Here is a 21826-nt window from a genome sequence, read left to right on the forward strand (position 1 = left end):
ATGCTGCAGTCAATTGTCCGGTTGAAGACTTTCCTAGAGGCAGGAGACGCCTTGGATGAAGAAGACTGGAGAAACATTGAAGAAATAATTGAGTCTCTTGAGCCACCGTTCATTGCCACAAAGAAGTTACAGGCAGAGCAGCTATCACTTGGTGATATGTATGGTGCTTGGCTAGAGTGCAAACAGGCATTATCAAAATTTGATAATGACTTAGCCAAAAAAATTTATGAGAGCATGGAAAAAAGGGAAAGAAGAGAGGTTTATGCCAGGAGCAATGCCTTGGCTGGGCAAGAAAAATGTCCGGCACTATTTGAATATCCGGGGTTTTCTGCTACACTGCTCTTGGATCCCCGCTATTTCACTGCCCTAGAAGCCAGCGAAGTTGCTGATGGCAAAGCCTTTATCAACAAATTATACAGCAGGCTGCAAGAGAAGAAGAAAACAAATCAGAACAATGCAATTAGTGATGACGATAATGAGAGAGAAGATGAAGGAGAGTTATCAGAAGAAGACGAAATTTCTGTCATGCTGCAGCGCCGGGATCAGAGCCGCACAGAGAGTGCAACATTCTCTGTGACTGAGGTTTGCAGAGAACTTGACAAATTTTATAGAGAAACACCCAGGGTGAAGGACAGGAAGAAACCAGTCTTGGAATGGTGGGAAGAACATAAACATGTTTGGCCTGCACTCTATGAAATAGCCCTCATCCTCCATTCTATTCCAGCCACACAAGTGAGCGTAGAAAGGCTATTTTCTTCTCTAAAATTTATAATGCACAGTCTTCGAAATGGGTTGGAAGATACCATGATCGAAGATCTTGTACTAATTTTAAATAACTCTCACCTGGTAAAGGAAGATATTTTGGTGATGATAAATAATCTGGAAGATGGAGATGACATTAGTGATGAGGAGGCGCAACCAAATGCAAGCAGCAGCAGCAGCAGTTAATATGCGTAGTAAAGATCTGTAAAAAAAATGTATTACTTTTTTTATTTTTATAGAGGTATTTATTTACTTTGACTATTGCAGTGTTGTACTTATACTCTGTATAAATATATTTACTGTTTTGTTTCTATTGAATATTTGAGAAATGTGTATCTTGGCTAGGCTTTTATAAACATTTTCTAAATATGATACATGTATTTGCTTTCCATTTTCCTTTCACCCGTCAATTTTGAACAATTTAAAGAATGACATAACATTACCATAAAACAGAATAATTTGGTTGACTAGCAATAAAACACAAGTATTAAAAAAAATTAAATCCCATTTTTGGCATTATATAACCAAAAGCTAAACCCAATGAAGGATATCTAAAGGTACCACTGCACACTGACAACATTCATGAATTATTTTAAAACAACTTACCCTTTGTACATAGTTTGTGCAACACCAGTTTCTTCTCTAGGTCTGGGCCGGGGTTGCAAAGTTAGATAACAGGACCAATCGTAAGAAAAAGTATCGAGTCATGAGTCATCCTGTCTGTCTCTTCTGCTATCCTTGCGCGTCCGTAGTGCGCCCCCAAATTCGTTCGGCTCCGCTCGGACACGTGAAAAGGAGGAGGGAGGGGGGGAGCGACAGGGATGGAACTGGTGAGCGGTGGCGCGGGAGAGGGGGATAGCATGATTATGATTGTACGTCGACACCTTATCACAATCTGAGGCCACAGGCCTCAGCTGAGGCCGCCACCAGGTACCTGACGTGGTAAAGCCTCCGACCCTGGCACTGCACGCGTCCTCCGTCCGTGTGGCGGCAGCGGCATCGAAGGTCTGAAGCGGGAATTGAATCAATTTCAGCAAGTATAGCGGCATCATAAAGCTGGGCTGTTGCTAACCTCATGCGATTGGGTTAAGAAACCCGAAGTCATGCTCTAGCTACCCCCCCCCCCTCTCCTCACCTGAATCGGCCACCCATTCAGAGCAGCTTGGGGAAGCGCGCCACCTTGATGTAGGGCTACTCTGACTCTGAGCTCCCCTGCCGTGGCGCCGCCGTGCTCGTCTCGTCCGATCTTTGGCGACTGCGAAATTCGAAGCTTCGAGTAATTCCCTCACTCACCCCCCCCCCCTCTCTCTCCGCTAGTCGGCCCTTCAGGCCCTCAGGGGTAAGCAAAATGCCCTACTTTTCCACTAGCAAGAGGGGAAAACGCACGGTTTCGCCACCCGGACTCTGCCTGCTGGATCTCCACCCTTCAGTTTGAGACTCCTTAGTTAGGCTATCGTTTCGCCACAGGCGTGTGGCATTTGCCTAACCTGTAGGCGCTCTGGCCAGGCCGTGCGCTGTTTGTGACTTGGGACTATTTGTTCTTGGCATAACGATTTCGCAGTGTGTATTTGTATTAACGTTACACTATTGTAACCGTTACCTGTTCCTTTCCAGTTACATTTGTATCGTTACTATTTATACCCGGAACAGCGTTACTGCATTTCGGTTCAAATTAACATAACGTTATCTGTGTAACTTATTGCAGTTACGTTTCTTTTGATTATGGCTCAATTGTAACGGTACAAAGTAACGAACGAAAGTGATCGTGTAACGAAACATGGTAATTTTCTGGTTACGGTACGAATATCGTAACGTTACTCCGCGTACTTTTTTAAGTTGTTACCACACTTCGGAACGTTTTTCAGAAGTTTAGTTCCACGTTTCGTTCTGGTAACGTAACGCCACATATGCAAAAAATAACGCTTTGTTTTGTTAAGTTACGGAGCCCTGCTGCCCGCCCGGCCCGTCCCGCTGCGCCCTGACCTGGCCGGCCTGCCTCCTGCCTGCCAGCTCCGTCGGTCCCGCACTGCACACGGCGGGACGGCGGGCGCCCGCGGGGTGAAATGTCAAGGCGGTCAGCGCGGCGCAGCCAGGGCGCAGCCAGGGCGCAGCCAGGGCGCAGCCAGGGCGCAGCCGGGGGGATGCTCTACAAGCAAGCTGAGCACACAGCAGCGGTGGGCCAGGGCCAGGGGATACATTTTCTCGGCGGGCGTCCCTTTTAAATTAATAAAAAGTACACACGTAAAAATGCGCCAGTTTTGAAAAAAATCTTTGTTTTTACAGAAGTAAGCCTGGAAAGAACTCTGCGTTTCATTGCTCCTTATATGAGTTTCACAATAGACAAAATCGATTATTTTCTCCTGGAAAACGAACTAAAGATCAACAAGCAGGCCCACACTTCCGTCAAACGGAGTTATCAGCTGCGCAAGCGCTTCCCTGGCAACTCCATTCACAAAAAGTCGCGTCTACTTCTCCTTGTCAGCAACCAAAAGTATTAAATACGGCAAACACTTTGTACGTCATGAGAACGCCGTTTCGAAGTTATCAATTTTTCGGAGCGACGCGGGTTAAAACGTCGTTTCTGCGTCATTCTTGCGGTCTTACCTCGCCGACAGGGCGGCGATGACGGGGTGGGGAGGCTGGCCGTCAGGGCGGCCGCCTGCGGGGCGAAGTCTGTGACGGGTAATCCACGTGAATGAAACTGCACTGCGCACCACTTCACAACAACACTACACTGCCCTGCTCGCCCGGGGATGCGCTGCGCTATGCGCTCCCCCTCGACGGCGTGCTGCGGGCGCGGGACTCGCGGGGGGAACCTCTGACCGGCTATGTAGCGGCGCTGCGCGGCCGGTCTCACGGCTGGCTCACGGCGGACTGCTGCTGTGCTGCGGCCGGACCGAGCGCCGCGCGGCCCCCCTCCAGGACCATCCCGCGCCTCGCACCCCGCGCCCCGCGCGCCGCGCTGTGCACCCCGCCTCCCGCCTCCCACCGGAGCTGGGGCTCACGCCTGCTAGGCCGCTTCCGCCGGGGTCTCGGGCAGGGCAGGTAGGGTACGCGTGGCGTAGCGTTACCACCGGGGTGCCCAGCTGGGTACGCGACGGACACGGACAGAGCTTTCCCCGCCTCGACTGACTGCGACCGAAGTACGGCTTCGGTCCCGATCGGAGCAGAACCGAGCCGAACCGAACCTAAACCGGGCCGACCCAGCCGAAGCGACAGCCTAGCCTAGTGTGGTGTGGCGCGGCGCGGTCTGGTACCGCAGCACTAGTGCGCGCGCGCACACACACTGGCGGCTACCTATCGGCTAACCCCCTCGGACGGGTGCTACGGGACTGGAGACACCGATATAAAAGGACACAGCCTGCGTACAGCGTATCCAGTTGCTGAGAGCCCAACACGAGGCGGGGGTATTCGGTGTGAGAAGGCGCCGCATTATACACGGATGAACAAGAAAACATATTTTGAGGTCTGCTCTTCCCACACGGGGAGTCGGCGCCGAGTCCTTGCGCGTTTGTGTGTGTGCTCGTGCGTGCTTGCCGGCGTGTGTGTGAGTGTGCTTGGTAATGCCGTGCGTTTGTCCGGCGGTGCCCCAGTCCTTGAACCACTCCGAGCTGGACGGAACAGAACGGGTCGCCGGCTGCTTTGTCAAATCGTGGGAGTACAGAGTTGCGCAGCGTGGCGTGGCGTGAGGCGTGGACGGCGGCGGCGGCGGTGCTGCACACTCCTGCAAGCCTCGCCTCGGCCGCGCGTGTGAACGTGCGTTATTGTTTGACGGCGAGAACGGACGGGACGGCACGGACCGGTGCGCCCCCGACGGGTAGGCAGTCCGGTGGCCACCCGTGCCCTCGACCCGCGCTGGCTGCCTACCCCCTGCTGGTACTGAGCTGCTCGCTGCTCTAGGGCAGTGGGCGCGGCCAGAGCCAGCCGTGTTAAATCGCCTACCAGAATCGGGGCAGTTTTCTGCGGTCGCTGCCGCTTGAAGCAGAAAAGCAGCAAAGCTCCAAGTTTTCGGGGAGCCGCTGCCCGGCCCGGGGACCCCCGGAGGGCAGACGGGCAGACCGACCAGGGGACCAGGGCCGGCCGGCCCCGCCTAGTAATAATGGAGAGCTGGCTCTCATTGTCGAGTGCACACCGCGCTACGCCCCACCACACCCCGCCACGCCCCGCCCCCACGGTAAGCGCTCGGTGGGGGGTAAAGGCGATGCGACCCCCCGGGGCCACCGCAGGGGCAGGAGGGGCGCCGCCTCCCGGCCCGCGGGGCACATGGTGATGATTCAGGTAAAACGGGAGAGATTCATGGCCGGCCAGCCCCGCTGGTCCGGAGAGTCCGGAGGGTCCGAGGCACGTGCGTGAGCGTCCCGCCGGACCGGCTGTGTGTTGTGTAGGATAAATTACCGTGAGGCCAGAGCGGCGCGGCGGCGCGGTCAAAGGCCATGGAGGACGACATTGTCCGAGGCCAGGACGGCCTTGACCCTCGGCCCTATCGACCTCCAAGTCTATCCGAAGGCCGAGAAAGTGGCCGCCCCGAGGCTGGAAGGAGAAACACTGATGAGTCGCCCAGAGTTCTCACCCTCGTCGGCGCGAGCCCTCACCCGAGCAGTTCGAGGTACAAGCACAAAGTGTTCGATTCTGTTCGTTTACCTTGAAAGTCTCACTATTTGCCTCGCTACTATGCCCAACCACTCACCACAGCACCTCTGCGAACCGCCTCGACTCCGGACAGGACGAGGTGGATGAGGACGGACACGACATCGTCCGCGAAGCGCTGCCTGCCGCGGACGATGTCCTCGATCTACTGGTTCTCGACGTGGACGATGATGACCTCGGCGACGACTTGGACACGTTGGTGTCAGCAAAGTCCACGTTAGAGGAGGCGTCCACAGAGGGGTCATCGTCCGGAAAGAAATCGCAGGACGACACCCCAGGAAGCAATACGCCCGACGTCACGTCCCCGGAACGGGCGGAAAACGCCCCGGCCCCGGCCCGCCCGCCCGAGTACTACAAGGGCCTCGTCAAGCGCCTCGAGCCCTTCGCGCAGCTCGTCGTGGCCGTGGACCCGAGGGACCCCGACGGCCAGAGCCAGATCCGGGAACGCATTACCGCCATCGAGCGCTTCCGAGCCGACATCGTGAGCTGACACTGGCCTGCCTCCAGGTCGTCCCCTGGGGGTGGCCCTTCTGCCGTTATACCTCCCAGTGCTGCCGCGTGAGCCCACTACACTTCCAGAGGGTGTCGCCTCAGGTCGGCGCGGACCAGGCGCCGCCCCTGGCGGACAAGGACAGCGGCCCGCTGTTCTGCCGCATCTGCCGGGACACGGACGGCCAGGGTGGCGGCGGCAGCCTCGGCGGCAGCGTCCTCGTGGCGCCTTGCCGATGCCGGGGCTCCGTGGCCAGGGTGCACGTTGGCTGCCTGGAGCGCTGGCTGGCCGAGAGCGACTCTACGTCTTGCGAGCTGTGCGGCCACCTGTACACCACCGTCCGCACGCCCAGGTCGGTCAGACCCCGGACTCCGAACCCCTGCGCTTCACACAACATCATACCCATACCCATGTTTTGCTCCTGTCACCCTTAGCTACAACGTGCTTGCATCCATTCCCGCTTGGTTGATCAGCAACGGAAACTCAGACCTCCTCTTCGACTTCGTGGCGTTCTTGATCTTTACTCCGGTAGCGCTACTAGGCACTCACTTGGGTCTGAGTGCAGATGACAGTGCCTACTTTCAGGTAAGCCTGCCATAACGCGGGCTCTTTTTGGTTCCTGACCAGAAATTGACTAGTGCTTCCATGTTACTAAGGTGTCACTGATGGCTGCGATTGATCTAGTGTACTCCGCGTGGCTTGCTATGCGAGTACACTATCATGCTATGCGCTGGTATTCTTGGTGGCGCCGCAAATGTACTGTGAAAATAATTCTGGACCCAGAAGAGAGCAAGGATAGACTTACTGAGTCATCATAGTCTGTGATAAAAATAAACTGACAAACAAAACCATATGAACTGCACGTACTAGTTTTATTATTCTATATCGCCTAAACTACATTTCTGCATAATGTATGAAGTTTGAAAATAAAACTGTCAAGCACAGTAAAGTTTTATAAATATAAGGCAAAACATGAATGAAAATAATGCAAAATAGGAAAGATAATAACAAATATGTACCTGTACAAACAGTATGAATATTGAATAGCAAAGAGCCTCTGGCAAGTACAGTGATAAACTTTTTTTAGATGTTATTCAGAAGCATATTTCTGCTAACTCTAAAATTCCTTCTCAAATTGATATCACTACAACAAATATTTGTAGATAACATTTTGCTTTAAGCTGCTCTCTATGACTAGATGATAATATTGACTGGTATAACTAATATGCACCAATAGTAATGCTCAACCTCCTTCATAACACTGCAAGAACTGACTAGTCGAGTTTCAACACGACCAATGCCCTTAGATGTTTAACTCCGTCAAAGGAAGAATTCACACATACAAAAGAAAGCAAAATAAATTTTTTTAAAAGATGAAACACTTATGTTACATATAAATGATAGATTAACAATAATAATCCACTAATGGTCAGGAAAGTTACCCCATGTAAAACCAATTCTGCAGGACACACTTGAGCAATTTGATGATGATATTAATAAAATATGGTCCATTCACAATTTAATTATTTCAAATGGAGAGAATCTTGCCTTTGTAAAAAAACCAAAAACAATTCTTTGCATTGATGCGTCACCACAGTCATTTTTACTTGGTAACAATAAGTCTTGTCAAGATAAACACTAGGTGAAAGCAAATGTGCGTGTAGCATTCACCTGAAAAATGATGTTCATGAAAATTGTTGATGAACACTCTACATCAACAATAAAATGTTCATAAATTTCCGTGAGTTGAACTTATCAACTATGGATTTTATTATTTAAAAATGGAGGCATGTAATTAAAAACTCAACTTTGGCACACTTCTTAATAAACTGAAATAAGTCCTGCAAAATAAATATGCCAGTCATATGACTCTGAATTGGAATGCTTAAAGCACTTCCATTGAAAAGGGCTTAAAAAGGACTCCAAGACAGACGAAAGCTACATAATGGATTCTATAATGAATAATACTATTTGAGACCAATACCAGGTAACAACAAATAAAAATGGAATCTTCTTTCAAGTGTTAACATACATTTTCAAGAATCAATGATTTAAATAGGGGAAATAAATATTAGTAAAAATGAAGTATAATTTCAGATGCAGATGTACTTAATTTTACGGATTTGTTTTCAGCGCAGGACACTTTTGAGCATTCAAAAGATTCTATATTATATTTAGATGATCTAAATTGACACAGAGATGATTTAAAACTAGAGTAACAATAATGTTCTCAAGATGGGGTATGGAACAATGGACTACAAATTAATAACATAAATAACGGAAAGGAATCTATGGGTCCAACTTTGTAAGAGTTGAACATAACAGATGAAAGTGATGTGTTAAAGATCAGTCAATAGATTGGATACAAAAGTAACAGACAAAAAACCTTGCTATGCATTCTCAAATATAGTTGCCAGAAATAGAAGTGTAAAAATACAATATAAAAAGAGGAACACAAGAAAGTCTTATATAAGAGGGGATTTGTGAAAGTGTGATGTAGAATACAATAAAAGGTTGTAAACAAGGGGGACTAAAATTCCTTGGCGACATGATGCATACTGTCCACAGCCCACCAAGTCCAGCATGGAAGGAACTGGACTACTGCTCGGTAACTAAATTGGTCACCCACTTCACTTCACCCACCAAAGAGTCCTATACCTGCTATAGGTTTCCAACCCACCCCACCCTTCCCTGTTTCTTAGAAAACTAATAAATCTTTAAATCAAGCCATGGGGCCTATCTCTTATAAACATTAATTCTTAATGTACAACGGGGAATAATTGGTACACACGTAAGTATGTATTGATGTGTGTGCCATCAAAAGATGACAACAGCAACAACAACAACAAAAATGATAAGGATCATCTGTGGAGAAAAGAAATCTGAAGTATATAAAAATGACAATGTCTACAGAGTCGGTCCAATTAGACATGAAATCAAGCAAAATGATCATGCCTCTGAATTCAAATTTGCTGTAGAGAATTACGTAATCCAGTACAATGATATAAATAAGTTGGACCTTGAAATTAAATTTATCACATTCTTTTAGTGTGTTCAAAAGTACATATCAACAAGTAAAGAAAAGAGGTCTTTACTGTAAAACTCTGCAAATTAGCAGTCTTTGGAAACGCTCCAAACACACGAATGTATAACACATGTCTTACAGGAATACTGATATTCATATTTGAGAGGAACATTGGGTAAACTTTTTGATGATCCTGCATTCAGAAGTGAGCAAATAATAAGTATACTCTACTTAACCAATTACCAAATTGACAAAGGGTTAATCACAATTTTCGTTGTTGAAATTGATCAATTAAGGTAAATAACCCAGAACCCCACAAAAAATAGGTTGCCTATTTAGCTGCTTTTACTTCAAAGCTTGTTGTAGAAAATGATATAGTATACCAGCCTGTGCCATTACATCCACGGTTCCAGCAGCAAGCGGGTCCCTTGATTTATTGTTGTCAGATTTGGTTCCAGGTCGCAGGAGAGTTGGTCCAAATACAGTAGCCAGGTTGTGCAGTGACATCTTGTTCTGAGCCTCATGTTGGTTTACACTGCAGGTAAGATCAAAATTAGTGACAAAATATCACAGTAAGTACCAACAGTAATGCAAAACTTGAAATAGCCACATGAAGTTTAAGTATTTGCGGTGGTATGTTTCTGTTTGGTAATTACCGAATGAGGTGACTGATTATATAATTAATGATGCCTTGATTAAGTGGAGGAAGTAGAGTGAAGCACTGTTCCAAGGCTTGATTGCGAACATCACCCTCTCGACTACCATTGAATGCTTGAAAAAATTTGGGATAAAGTTCATCAGTAAAGAGGGCTTCTGGCAACTCCCTCAAGTACAGTTTAAGAACTCCTGTAGCTGAATGAATATCAACATCCTTCAATAACTGTTCAGCTTCATATGAGTCTGGAAATAGAGGAGATAAATGTTTAATGATTGTAAGAGATTAGATACAACTATTTCATTAAAAAGGCTTCTTGGTAGTTCTTACTAGTTTCAAAAGATTTTTTGAGACGTGATAGATCTGATGCAGAGCCTGACACTCTATAAACTCCTACTTCATTCATTCCTCGTCGCTCAACCTCACGTATGCAACTTGTGATGATGAATGGGACAGGGCGTTTCTGTCTCCTAGAAACAATAAATCAAGAGTTAACTTGACAGCAAAAAAAGAGGGAAGAGGCAAAGAATAAAATAGAAAGACACTTATTCCTTACTTGCACACTAGATGTATTTTTGCTCCAAACAAGGCTCCTGCTTTGGCAGTAGGAACCCTTCGTAAGGTAACCTCACTTGGGACAAATCGCAATGAGAGTGAGAGATATAAGTTGTTTAACTCAACTGTTTGTTCAACAAGTTTCTGTTCTGACAACCACGACCGGCTCAGCTGTAAAAATTGAAGCAGTAAATTAAAACTGACCTAAAATGTGAAATCCTAAAATATCTAGAAAATTACTCTAACATACTTTATGAGTGCATTTAGCACGGAGCACTGGTCTTTCAGCAGCTTCTTCATACAACAAAATCCTTAGATTTTGGGCACCTTCAAGTTCAATCACAAATGACTCATCCCAACGAGGAGAAGAGGTGTTGCAGACTAATTTCGTCTTTGCCTTGCGGAAATAGTGACCATATGAATCTAACTCAATACAAATGTAAAGATCTGTAATTCAAAAAAAATTTGTTTGAATTTTGAGAAGTAGTTTTATCATGCAAATAGGGTGGCCAACTATAATGGTTCCTAATAATTAAAATAATCATCTAGAAGAAGCACTACTTTGTCATTTTAAAAGGAACATACCAGCTGCTTGATCAAGTCCTGTGAGTTCCTTTAATGTTAAATGGAGGTCACCCACCAATAAACTTTCATCTTTGCCAGAGCGTAAGAGGTATGAGCCCATATTTGTCTTAAGATAAGTACGGCAGGCTGTAATCCAAGCTTGAAGTTCAAGCATTGATACAGTCACAGCTGGTCCAGGCAATTGAGAACTCTGTAATATACAATTAATTATGTCAAACACAATTTTTGTAACTGAACAGTTGTATTTTCAAAGGATTGCTTTTAGATTACCTGTAAAGCATGTACTGCTTCAATCCACTGAGTCCTTTCAAATTCAGATGAAAGGAAGAATGTGTAAACTCTTGACGTACGGTTACCTACTCGAAAGACGAGGTTTGGAGATGCCAAAACCAACTGCGCCTCTAAATCAGCCAGCTTTTTGCGATGCTTTTCAGATCGGGATGATCTTCGTTGTCTTTCTGCACCAATACCAGAGGCTCTTGTCTCCCAAAGCAATTGGTCACGCACAGTAGATGCAGCACTCTTCAAAGCAACAATGTTAGGGGGAGAGCTTTCTCTTGGTTCCACCCCTGGTTCTTCAAATATCACAATGTCAGACAATGGTATGTACCATTTCAATTCAAAGGTAAATTTCTCTCTTCCAGATGCCTGTTATTTTGGAAAATTGAAAACACATTTGTAATGCAGTTTTAATAAAATAAAATAATAGAATACATTTAAAATTGCATCAAAGAAGAGGGGAAAAGTTACCTTGTATTTAGCACAAGCAATAACATCATTGAATAGAAAGAGATGTCTTAACTTCCTATGCCCATCAGCAAGTTCTACAATAAATGAATTTCGAACAAGTCTTCTTTGAGCCCGATCAGCAGCCGGAAACATAGCCTTTGTTCTAATCATGTTGAATTCATCCAGGAAGCTTTGAGTCATTTCTAATGCCTCAGATAAAGTCTTGTGATCTGGGTGTGAGGTTGGGGTATACTTCAGAAGATCCTGAGCATATGAATATTTAGGGTTTAGTACATCACGTGAGAAATTTAATTCTGGTTAAGGTAGAGATGAAGATAAATTACTGTACTAATTACTTACATGTAAAACAAGAGCATTTTTCTGGACTCTAGCCACAGGTTTATGTAGTAGATCTTCAAGGGAGACACTCTGACCAGACTGGGATGGAAGAGGTATATCCCTGGTTAGTTGACTAAACTGAGTGCTATTTGATGAACACCGGCTAACGGTGTCCACAGCCCGAGAATAATTATGTAGGAAAGCTCCATACACATTAATATTGCTTGCCTGTGAAGTGAAAACTGCAATTAGAATATACATTACACACATACAATATAAAAGAACAACAAGTGCTGACCATTATTTTGAAGTGGTCACCAATGGTAAGACGTCCATCCCAATTGAGAGAACGTTTCTGTAGCCCTTCCAAGAATGCTTGATGCAAACGATGAAGATCAGGAATTTTATAAAATACAGTATTTAGATCCTGTTCAGAAATGACTGGTTGAGATGTTCCTAAAGTTGCTTTCATTGCTTTCATATACTGAACAAGAACGGCTAGACACTCAACATATAAAGTTTCACTTTCCATTATGCTTGATATTATGCAGCGATACATTGTCATACGCTCTGCCTCAGCTTTGTCACCAGTGGTCTACAGGAAAACAAGGAAAACTTCAATGAGGCACTTCTTTCTGAAACACTAAACTAGGTAATTATAAAATAAAAACATACCGAGGTCAAAGATGATTCTAAAGAAGATGAGCTTCCTGTTGTGGCATAATTAGCCTCAGAAAAGCTCCCAGTGCTTAGTAAATCATCATTAGGCTCTGTGTCCATTGATATAGTTCGCATTAAAGGTGGTACTTCACTGTCATCTTCTGATTCAACAGAGCTGCTACGAGTTGCTCCTCCAGTTCTTTGCCTGATCACATGAGTAATAAAAAAGATAGTTCAACCTACTTAATTCCAAATATCAACTAAAATAATGACAGTGTTACATTTACAAATAATATTTTAAATATTAAGAAAAAAATATGATGACTCACATAATAAAGTAATCAATATTGACATAGTTTGAGTTTTTTCCAGGGCTTTCGGGTTCGCATGTAAACACAGGTGATGGTGAAGCTCCCTTATTTTGTAGCCAAGCATGACTTGGAAGAGTCGCACTCCTAGCATCTTCACTATCTTCAGTGAACTCAGCATCATCAACATCAGACACAAGACCTGATTTCCAAAAAAGAAAAAGGAAAGGGAAAGATAAGATAAAATTCAAAGTTTATAAATTGGGACTTCCCTGGAGGCGTCTAACTCACCTCCGGTGTCATCTAAGGGTACTGAATCATAGTAAGGCTCCTCTTCCTCTTCATCTTCAAGCATATCTATTGGATCTTTATAATCTGGATCTTTGTCAGTACCCTCTTCATTCCTCTTTTGAGTAGCCTCAGCAGCTTCAACTGCCTCATTCAAAGCTGCGACAGCAGCATCTTCCTCCTCTCTACGCTTCTTGGCCTCAGCCAAACTAATTGGGGTAATTTCCACATTTCCATCTTTCCCTTTGGTGAACCGTTTAGGAGGAGGGATGGGTGGGGCCTGAAATAGAAAGAAATAGAAGCAAAGATTAAAAGACTGACATATACAAGCTCAAAAATACTGAGCTCTAGAAGTATGGAAAAATAATGCCCGAACCTTCCTGACAGGTGCAGCAGTTCTTGGAAGTGGAGCTTCCTTACTGGCGATACTTTTTTCTTTCACTCCTTTGGCATCAACACTGTTCACTTCAATAACAGTTATATAGTTGGACGGATCTGGAGTAATACCAGAGCTAGTTTCTTCTTGAATGGGGGCCACCTCTTGTTCCAGAGCTTCATGTGGCTCATGGCAATTGGCTGTTTGAACAACCTGAGATGAGGAGGAGATGTCGTTTTCAGACAAACCCCGAGACAATTCTGTGATGCATTGATCGATAGAGTCTTTACTGCCAGACTTGATGATTCTTGAGTCAAACTCATCAGAATTGTCATCATCCCCACCAGACGATCCTAACCCCACCTGGTTATTGGGGATACCACTCTTGTCACCATCTGGCACTTTAGAGGGTGTCGGTTCTGACCCATTTTCTTTCTTGCTTGCGGCTACATCTTGGAGAAGCCTTTCTAAATATTCTACATAAAATTCTTCTTTCTCTAACTCCTCCCGCAGGACAGCGACCTTTTGTTTGTGTTTGGCTAGGTTGGCCCTCACATCCTCTTCCCAAGCTGCTGGCAGGTCACTGTTCGGAAAACGTTTCACCCAAACGCGCCTAAAATCTCCAAACACACTCATTTCAGCACAAATACGGCATTGTGTCTCTTGATAACATCCAAACAATTCGGCAAAGTAGCGGATGTTTTGTCAACTTGTGATTCACAGCGACAGCGCTAGAGGGGGGGGGGGGGTCCGGGTCATCATCATCAACCAAAGCAATATTCACATTCACAAGATCATAGTAACAGTATGAGAACTTTTCAATGAAGTCTCACTTCCGGTTGCATCTCGAGCTGAAAACTTTTGTTACTTTGTTATTGTTGTTTGTTTACATCATCGGCATTGCACATTGGTCACATCGCCGTCAAGAAACAACTCTTTTCTATTTAAAAATTAAAAATAATAATGCGGAAAAGTAATTTCAGATGCTGGGTACCTCATTGCTCTAATTCCAGAAAGCGTACCAGGTCATCTACTGCACATTATCACGCCTTTCCCGTGAAACACCCAGAACGGTAAACTACCAATGAAAAAATGTAACCTCATTCATTCATTAGTTCATTCATAAGAACAAACCAAAGTACCTAGTTTGCCACATGGCTTATTTTAAGAATAATGTGAAGTCCAATATTTGTTACATTACTTCTGAATATTCTTTTATTTAATTTTTGTGCTATGACAATTTGTCATATGGTTAAAATACTGTCCTACCTACTTCTGAAAAAATCTGCGGAGAATTTATTTCACTTTCATTGTAATGCAAATAATGTAAAACATATAATTAATAACTGTTTCAGGTGTCGTCAGTGGCTGCAAGTAGTTGGATATGAGGATTTAATTTACCTACCAATGCATTCACTAAAGATGCGTTATGTGTGCTCAGAGCATTTTGTAGAATCAGACTATAGCAAAACTTCCTATAATGCTAGTCTTTTGCCCTGTGTAATTCCATCAAAATTCCCTTCTGGGACAGTTCCCCTTTCAGATGAAATCATGAAAGAGTGGCCACCTAAATTGGCTTCAGATAAAATCATTATTCCATCAACACTCAACTTTCCAGCATCTAACGCATGCACTTCAAATCAGCCTGATAAACTCCTGACATCAGTTGTATCTGCAGGAATACTGAGGCCTTCTGACTCTTTAGAGATTAGAGTACCATCTTTCCTTGAAAATGAATCAAATATAGAAATTAGAGAGCAACTTCCAAAGCCCGTAAAACGGCTGGAAATTAAAGCATCCCCAATACCTCAATGTGATTTTAATGTTCCGGCTGAGCTGGTCAACCATCAAGAGGATAATCCTCTTCCAGAAGATCAGCTAATGCAGCGATTACAACAAAATACAGGTTGGTGTGGTGATCCTTATTGTGACAGTCACGATAGATCTATGCATTTTCATTTTCCACATTTGCTTTGCAGGACAGGGGTTGATGGATGGGGATATGTTACTTGGATTCATTGTAAAGCGAGGTTCCACATTAGAAGTTGTACCTGTTGGCCCAGGTCATTCGGTATGCTCAAAATCTGACTTTCTGAAAACTTCTGCTCTACTGAGTGTTTAACTCCATTCCTTGTTCCAATTTACTTTCAGATGATGGTAGCATCATGTCTTGAAGAGTTGCTATCACCTGGTTGTGTTGCATCTTCGAGTGATGTCAGTTGACCCTTAGTTCATTAAGATAAATCATATTTTGATCAAAAATCAGTTATACTAGGTATTGTGGAAACTTAACTTCTGTGATAAAAGTATTATATTATTTTAATTTTCATCTTGCATTGCTAGAAATTCACTTGTGTCAAAAAAATAAATTATAGGAACAATTACAATAAGATCTGATTTTGTTAGGCAGTAAAAACAGTTGATCTCTAGAAAACATAATTCAATATTTTGTGTTCAATTTAAAAGAGAAGGGAATATGTTCTATCATAAGAAAACAGTCAAATAATCTACAGTTATGTATTTACAGAAATATATAATGAAAAGAGCATTTAACAATTTCTATACAACAATGCTATGTATATTATACAGAAACTGATGACAAAGTTTCTCTGGCATATTATAGAAAAAGAGTAATGACTTGATACAACTACAACAACAACACTAGCCTTTGCATGAAAGCTTCAACTCAGAGATGACTGATTAACTTAACTTAGCTATAGCAGTTGGATACTGTCCATTCACTTAAGTATTGCAAATGCATACATATTTACAGTGTTTTACTATCTTAGTCAAATGCAACACTAATCTTGTTCACCTAATCACTTTGGCTTTTCTAAACATCAACCCCCAAAATTTATGAAGGTACAGCACGCATTAAAATCTATCACAGATGTCACAACAACACTTGTTGAGGCACCAGAACATTCGGCTTACTCTTCTATTTTTTCTTTAATACAATAGTTTGTCTGAAAAAAATTATTTACAACTAAAAAAAATAAGGCCTATTTAAGATTCTGGCACCAACAAATCTGATGACATTTCTTCTTGCTTCAAATTTAAAAACAAAGTCTATGAGCAAAAAATATTTTTATTTTCAAGAAGCTACCTACTGTCCTCTTGTCAATTTATATGGCAATTAAAACTGGTACATATGGATACCACTGATACCACAGCTCTGATATCAAACACAGAGAAAAAAACTCCCTAATTCCGTTGGTCTTCAAAATTAATTTGTGCATTTGAAAAACAAAATAAAACATGGTATCTGTTTGTCTGCTCCAAATGTACAACTTAAGTGCAAACGGTGCTAAGGAGAACAAGAAATTTGTGTGATTGTAACTTAGTTGATTTTAGAAAATAGTCGTAAGGAAAAGAGTTTAGGTGGTAATAATACCAAAACTATTGCACATTTCTTGCCAACACAAGGCAATCTGTTTGTGACTTAAAATTATGACACCAAAGCTGGTCAGACTGCTTTGAGAGCAATCCCATGTGAAAAGATCTTACTTATTCAGAGCATCCTACCAGTGAATTGTTAATTACTATGCTCCACAATGATAAGGATAAGGCTCTGAAATCACACCCTACTCCAACTTGCTTCCTGGCGTGAGTAATCAGCCCCACAGAAGTCTTTAGAGTTTCGAAGTTTCAAATAAGCTGTTGTTAGGTCTTCCATTGTAATAGGTCGTAATGCGTCATGAAATTCATCTTCAGATTCATTGGAAGTGTTTCTGAAAATTTACAAAAAAAACATAAGAGGAGGAATAAAACTAATATAAACTTATAGCCACAAAAAGAGGGGGTATATAAGACTTCTAAAATTGTCCTTACAGTTTTTCCTTCTGATTTGTGTTCATAAAGTCTTTTAGCCTGTAGACAGAGGCTGATCTGCACAATTCCCTAAGATCAGATCCAGAAAATCCATCACTTATCTCAGCCAGCCTCCGTAAGTTAACATCATTAGCAACTGGTTCAGTCTTTAAGATGGTCTCAAGAATTTGTTGTCTTTGAACTGCATTCTGTAAAAATATAATTATGCCATGAGTTCTAATTATAAGATCTAACAGATATTGGGATAGTTGTCTGGATGAAGGCCATACCGGCATGTCAATATGGAATGAAGCTGGCATTCGTCGTAAAATAGCCCGATCCAAATCCTGTGGTCTGTTGGTTGTACCCATGACAATTACAGTGCATGAGGGGTCAGTAGTGAGCCCATCCCAAAGAGACATGAATTGAGCTTTAACCATAGCTGTGGCTTCATGATCAAAGGATGATCGATTGCGCAGGAAAGAATCTGGAAATTAAAAATCCCAATCAGATGGGTAAAGAAGGGAATAGATTTCAATAGTCCTGATAAGTTGCAAACTTAAATATCTGAAACCTGAACATAACATAGAAAGTGTGGCATGACCACAAAGAGGTCACAACCCCTTGCAAAATCATGGGCACAAAAAAAGCCTACACTCAACACTCACCTATTTCGTCAATAAATACAATACAAGGCTGAAGTTTCACAGCCAAAGTAAAAACAGCGCAAGCTAACTTCTGACTTTCCCCATACCATTTGTCTGTCACACATGACATATCCAAATTAATGAAATTGCAACCTGCTTCTCGTGCAATTGCCTTCGCTATCATTGTCTTTCCACAGCCAGGTGGACCAAACAGCAATACGCCTGCAACAAAATTTTAGCATTGAGTTTTGCCAGGGTTTCTTTCTGATACACTTATTTGCTGTGAACAAGTAAAATAAGTGTGGCAAGAACTTCATGTGATTTACCCTTTGGAGCTCGAGTGAGATGCGAGTCAGCAAAAAGTTCTTTTTTCTGAATTGGCAGGATGACTGTTTCACGTAATTCCTGGAGAACATTATCTAATCCAGCAATTTGATCCCATGTAGTGGTAATATCTTGAGGGTCGATAAGACCCTTTGCAATCATCATTTCATGTTGGCTGAGCTATGGAGAACAAATATATTTTTTTAAATACTGTTTGTCATAAGTGGTCCAGTATGATGAAATTGAGTTACATATAACATTATACCAACCGATTTGAGATTCTTATCGTTCGATAATCCCAACCGATTTAATATTGCTTTGGCCTGAAATTAAACAGTTATCGATTTAGTAAAAGAAATTGACAGCAGACGAAAGAGTGAAGCATTTTGCCTAGACAGAGAGGTTATGTTACCTTTTTGTATGCACTCTTGTATGCGGATTCTGCTTCGGAATCAGGATCCAGCTGTCCAAGAATAAATTTAAGGGTAACATATGTGCATGCTGCAAGCACTGATAGTTTTACAGTGGCCGCCAATATTTCTGTTCTTGAGAAGCTGTCACTCATTGTGAAAACGTCGTCTGTAGATTTCTTTTTAACTCATGTAGGTGAATGGCGGACCGCAGATGCGAAGTGTGGGGAGGGAGGAGAGGGGAGGGGAAGGCCTGCTGGCGGTTGGGGTGGTGGTGGTGGTTGTGGTCTCCAAGTCACCGAGAGATGGCGCTATAGGTTTGCAGCTTGGTGGAGGATACGGCTGATGTATTTACACATATTTTCGAGTGCAAAGTTCTAAGTTTACTGGATTTGATTGGATGCGGTTGAAGTTGAAGCGTAGCATGACCATGAAGAATTACTTCATGGCATGACATCCCACGGATCAACCCGGGAAAGCCCCGGGAGCTTCATAGAATGATGGGGGGCGGGTGGGATGTGTTACTTTGGTCCTTTCCCTAGTCTGTCGTCCCAGTCAAAGGTGCCTTTTCCTCTCCCCCGCTGCGAGCACGCCGAGCACCCTGATTGACGGTAGAGCACCCGGGCGACATCAGGATCGAGCGACGTTGCCGTTGCGGAGCCCGGAGAGGGGGCGGGAGAGATGGCCGCGGTACGGTGTGATTTTGGTTGGATGGGGGCTGAAGTCGAGGCGATCTTAGTTGTTTGATTTTTGTATTTTCATCAGGATGTCGAAGCAAGAACGGTTCTGTTTTTGTCGTTTGGAAGCGAAAGGGTACGTTTACCATTGAAATTATTTTTGCTGGTTGCCATTGGGTATGTTTGGAGATTTCTTGAATGATTTTTTGACTTATGTTGACACGATTTTTGCTTGTGTCGTGTCCCAATCATTTGTAACAAATATTCGTCCATCGGCCCCAATCAAACAATTTCGTTATCGACCTTTTCTGCATTTAGATTCATGATTATGTGCGATGGCTGTCGCATTTGGTTCCACGGCCGGTGTGTAAAGATGAGCAAGAAATCTAGCGAAGGTAAGAAACCAATAAGATCACAATAATATAAAGAATGTGCCCCTTTGATATTCGAAGATCTTACTTTGTTCTGTATTATTCTTTCATGCTAGCCATTGAATTCTGGTATTGTATGTGGTGCAACCTGTATCGAGATTCCGCCAAGAGTGTGATTGAGGTTCGTACCTTTTATAGAGTATCCTGCACTTAAATAATGGTGACATTACTAAACGTTTGCATTCTATTTCTGTTCTGAAGGAGCAAGAAAAAATACGTGAAGATATTCTTAAAATTAAAGGAGAGCTAGAACATTTGAAGGTGGCAATTAAGGTTTGTATTATAATATATTTTAAATAGTTGCACCAGTGTGCTATGGAGCTAGCCACTTGGAAAACAAATCTTGCAACTTGCATCAACCATTTACTTTTTTTTCAGATGAATACAGGTGGCCTTACATCATCAACGGATAGTCATGCTTCTTCAGATCCAAGCGAACAATCATTAGATCAGGAACTGATTATCGTGAAGAAAAATTTAGAAAAACTTAAAGAAGAAAACCTTGTTTATCAAAAAAATCATGCTGATATTTTAACAAGGGTGGACAGTTTGAAAAGGGAGCTAGTATCAAAACAGAAGGAGTTAAATAGTATTGAAGTTAACTTTAAGAATTACCAAGAAGAATCACTTTCTTCCAAGAGAAGGTATGATTCAGACATTTTAAACTTGAAAACAGATATAGCATCTAAACAAGAAGAATTGGATAAAGTCAAACTTAACTTTCAGAATTTTCAAGAAGAAAAACAACTTCTTGAGAAAAACCTCAATGAAGAACTTGATAAGGCTTACCGTGAAATTAGTTCTCTAAATGAAAGCAACAAGGAACTTGCATCTAGTCTAGCCATTAAAAGGAGGAAACTCTCTAAGTCCAAGTGTTGATTTCTTGTAAAAAATTTAATTTTTTTAATTCAAAGGACCTGTTTTGTTTTAGGATATTTCATTTTGGAAAATATGAGGAATGTGTAAAGTAAGTACACATGTTTTAAGCCTGTAATGTAATTTTTATTACTATTTTAAAATATGAATAAAGACAAAAAGTAGCAGATCAAAATAAAATTATTCCATCCAAGTGGTATATTGAACAATTAAATACTTCTCAAAGACCTAGCAAAGTCAAAATAAGCGAATGGAGAAATGTGGGTTTCTACAATGGAAGCAGTTCAAAAAAAAAAAGTTAAGTGCTAGATCACAGGATACTGACTAATGAGAATTTGGAGAAGATTTATTTAAGATCACCTTAATTGGACAAAAAATAAGTCTTCTAATGTCTGTGAAAAACATTGGAATACACATTCCAAAAGACTAGACCACAGGATAATCCCTGACTAGTAAGAATTTTTCTACAAGTCCATTTAAGATTACAGTCAAACCCCGTTATAGCGTTGCACCTCGGGGAAGCAAAATCGCGACGTTATAAGCGGAAAAACGGTATAAACGAGTTAGTTTGCATGGAATATTGGATTTTGGTTCTAGAAAATCGCGACGTAATAAGCGGGTAAACGCTATATCCAGAAACGCTACAACAGGGTTTGACTGTACTTCAATTGGCAATGTATGCAAAGTACATAAAAGTACTCATACAAATTAAAAACTAGATCACAGGATAGGGCCAAAGTAAAGAATTACATTTGAATTAAATAGCAAAAATAACAGGATAACCCCTCACCGATTAGAAAAGATGAGTATTTTACAACATACAAAAGCATAATATTCACCAAGACTACGTAAGTATTGCTAATTAGTTTGAACTGAACTCCAAAAATTTCCATCCAACACTTTATCTATGTAAATGCAATATTGAGAACTAAGTAGAAAACAAGGACCAATAATAACTAGATCACAGGATCAGACCTGAACCAAGATAATTACATTCAACATAATTAGCTAAGATCACAGGATAACCCGACTGATGCGAAAAGATTAATGAAATATTTAACATACAAAAGAGTGGCAGTCAGCAAGACTACATGAGTATCATGAGCTCAAACTGGACTCCAAAAATTTCCAAACAAAACTTTATCTTTATAAATGCGCTATAGAGAACTCAAAAGTACACAACGATAGATAACAAGGTAGATGTACGCCAGACCACGTCTCGCGTAACAGGC

The 21826-nt window shown here is 42.6% G+C and overlaps 5 protein-coding genes across 7 annotated transcripts; 3 read left to right on the forward strand and 2 right to left on the reverse strand.

Annotated features, from left to right (window-relative positions):
• Positions 1 to 4909: 4909 nt before the first annotated feature.
• LOC113209464 (uncharacterized) lies at positions 4910 to 6752 on the forward strand. The gene is made up of 6 exons (XM_026426992.2): positions 4910 to 5040; positions 5148 to 5368; positions 5455 to 5890; positions 5989 to 6251; positions 6334 to 6484; positions 6556 to 6752. Exons 2-6 carry the CDS (start codon positions 5196 to 5198, stop codon positions 6715 to 6717), a joined length of 1185 nt encoding a protein of 394 aa, XP_026282777.1. The 5' UTR covers positions 4910 to 5040; positions 5148 to 5195; the 3' UTR covers positions 6718 to 6752.
• LOC113209463 (active breakpoint cluster region-related protein) lies at positions 6753 to 14170 on the reverse strand. The gene is made up of 14 exons (XM_026426991.2): positions 13420 to 14170; positions 13047 to 13323; positions 12777 to 12957; positions 12463 to 12652; positions 12086 to 12382; positions 11809 to 12015; positions 11470 to 11712; positions 10990 to 11367; positions 10720 to 10909; positions 10385 to 10581; positions 10136 to 10305; positions 9910 to 10049; positions 9581 to 9824; positions 6753 to 9459 (listed from the first exon to the last, which is right to left on the reverse strand). Exons 1-14 carry the CDS (start codon positions 14053 to 14055, stop codon positions 9270 to 9272), a joined length of 3540 nt encoding a protein of 1179 aa, XP_026282776.1. The 5' UTR covers positions 14056 to 14170; the 3' UTR covers positions 6753 to 9269.
• A 110-nt stretch (positions 14171 to 14280) lies between these two features.
• LOC113209512 (uncharacterized) lies at positions 14281 to 15967 on the forward strand. The gene is made up of 4 exons (XM_026427062.2): positions 14281 to 14492; positions 14775 to 15325; positions 15399 to 15490; positions 15571 to 15967. The coding sequence occupies exons 1-4, from the start codon at positions 14383 to 14385 to the stop codon at positions 15640 to 15642; spliced, it is 825 nt and encodes a 274-aa protein (XP_026282847.1). The 5' UTR covers positions 14281 to 14382; the 3' UTR covers positions 15643 to 15967.
• On the reverse strand, positions 15923 to 18845 carry LOC113209511 (outer mitochondrial transmembrane helix translocase). The gene is made up of 7 exons (XM_026427061.2): positions 18613 to 18845; positions 18470 to 18523; positions 18203 to 18380; positions 17898 to 18098; positions 17520 to 17716; positions 17251 to 17438; positions 15923 to 17150 (listed from the first exon to the last, which is right to left on the reverse strand). The coding sequence occupies exons 1-7, from the start codon at positions 18763 to 18765 to the stop codon at positions 16997 to 16999; spliced, it is 1125 nt and encodes a 374-aa protein (XP_026282846.1). The 5' UTR covers positions 18766 to 18845; the 3' UTR covers positions 15923 to 16996.
• Positions 18846 to 18922: 77 nt separating this feature from the next.
• LOC113209513 (uncharacterized) lies at positions 18923 to 20907 on the forward strand. Of its 3 annotated transcripts, none has more exons than XM_026427065.2 (6): positions 18923 to 19423; positions 19606 to 19682; positions 19775 to 19839; positions 19920 to 19991; positions 20097 to 20362; positions 20445 to 20907. In XM_026427065.2, the coding sequence occupies exons 1-6, from the start codon at positions 19377 to 19379 to the stop codon at positions 20524 to 20526; spliced, it is 609 nt and encodes a 202-aa protein (XP_026282850.1). In that variant the 5' UTR covers positions 18923 to 19376; the 3' UTR covers positions 20527 to 20907. The 3 variants fall into 3 exon arrangements, with proteins under 3 accessions (XP_026282850.1, XP_026282849.1, XP_026282848.1); XM_026427064.2 differs by having other exon boundaries at positions 18923 to 19300; positions 19376 to 19423; positions 20097 to 20907; XM_026427063.2 differs by having other exon boundaries at positions 20097 to 20907.
• The last annotated feature ends 919 nt before the right edge of the window (positions 20908 to 21826 follow it).

This window comes from Frankliniella occidentalis, unplaced genomic scaffold (assembly GCF_000697945.3).
Source record: "Frankliniella occidentalis isolate FOCC.00 unplaced genomic scaffold, Focc_3.1 Scaffold353, whole genome shotgun sequence".
NCBI classification, from domain to species: Eukaryota; Metazoa; Arthropoda; class Insecta; order Thysanoptera; family Thripidae; genus Frankliniella; species Frankliniella occidentalis.

Coding starts and splice junctions, on each gene's coding strand:
- LOC113209513 (XM_026427063.2), top strand. CDS start 19,377: ATGTCGAAGCAAGAACGGTTCTGTTTTTGTCGTTTGGAAGCGAAAGG. Junction 19,424..19,605: donor TGTCGTTTGGAAGCGAAAGG/GTACGTTTACCA, acceptor TTCTGCATTTAG/ATTCATGATTATGTGCGATG. Junction 19,683..19,774: donor GAGCAAGAAATCTAGCGAAG/GTAAGAAACCAA, acceptor CTTTCATGCTAG/CCATTGAATTCTGGTATTGT.
- LOC113209512 (XM_026427062.2), top strand. CDS start 14,383: ATGCGGAAAAGTAATTTCAGATGCTGGGTACCTCATTGCTCTAATTCC. Junction 15,326..15,398: donor GCGATTACAACAAAATACAG/GTTGGTGTGGTG, acceptor TTTGCTTTGCAG/GACAGGGGTTGATGGATGGG. Junction 15,491..15,570: donor CTGTTGGCCCAGGTCATTCG/GTATGCTCAAAA, acceptor ATTTACTTTCAG/ATGATGGTAGCATCATGTCT.
- LOC113209511 (XM_026427061.2), bottom strand. CDS start 18,765: ATGAGTGACAGCTTCTCAAGAACAGAAATATTGGCGGCCACTGTAAAA. Junction 18,381..18,469: donor ACGATAAGAATCTCAAATCG/GTTGGTATAATG, acceptor TGTTCTCCATAG/CTCAGCCAACATGAAATGAT. Junction 17,151..17,250: donor ACAAATCAGAAGGAAAAACT/GTAAGGACAATT, acceptor GTAAATTTTCAG/AAACACTTCCAATGAATCTG.
- LOC113209464 (XM_026426992.2), top strand. CDS start 5,196: ATGGAGGACGACATTGTCCGAGGCCAGGACGGCCTTGACCCTCGGCCC. Junction 5,891..5,988: donor AGCGCTTCCGAGCCGACATC/GTGAGCTGACAC, acceptor CTACACTTCCAG/AGGGTGTCGCCTCAGGTCGG. Junction 6,485..6,555: donor ATGACAGTGCCTACTTTCAG/GTAAGCCTGCCA, acceptor CATGTTACTAAG/GTGTCACTGATGGCTGCGAT.
- LOC113209463 (XM_026426991.2), bottom strand. CDS start 14,055: ATGAGTGTGTTTGGAGATTTTAGGCGCGTTTGGGTGAAACGTTTTCCG. Junction 11,368..11,469: donor TTGCTTGTGCTAAATACAAG/GTAACTTTTCCC, acceptor CCAAAATAACAG/GCATCTGGAAGAGAGAAATT. Junction 10,050..10,135: donor AAAATACATCTAGTGTGCAA/GTAAGGAATAAG, acceptor TATTGTTTCTAG/GAGACAGAAACGCCCTGTCC.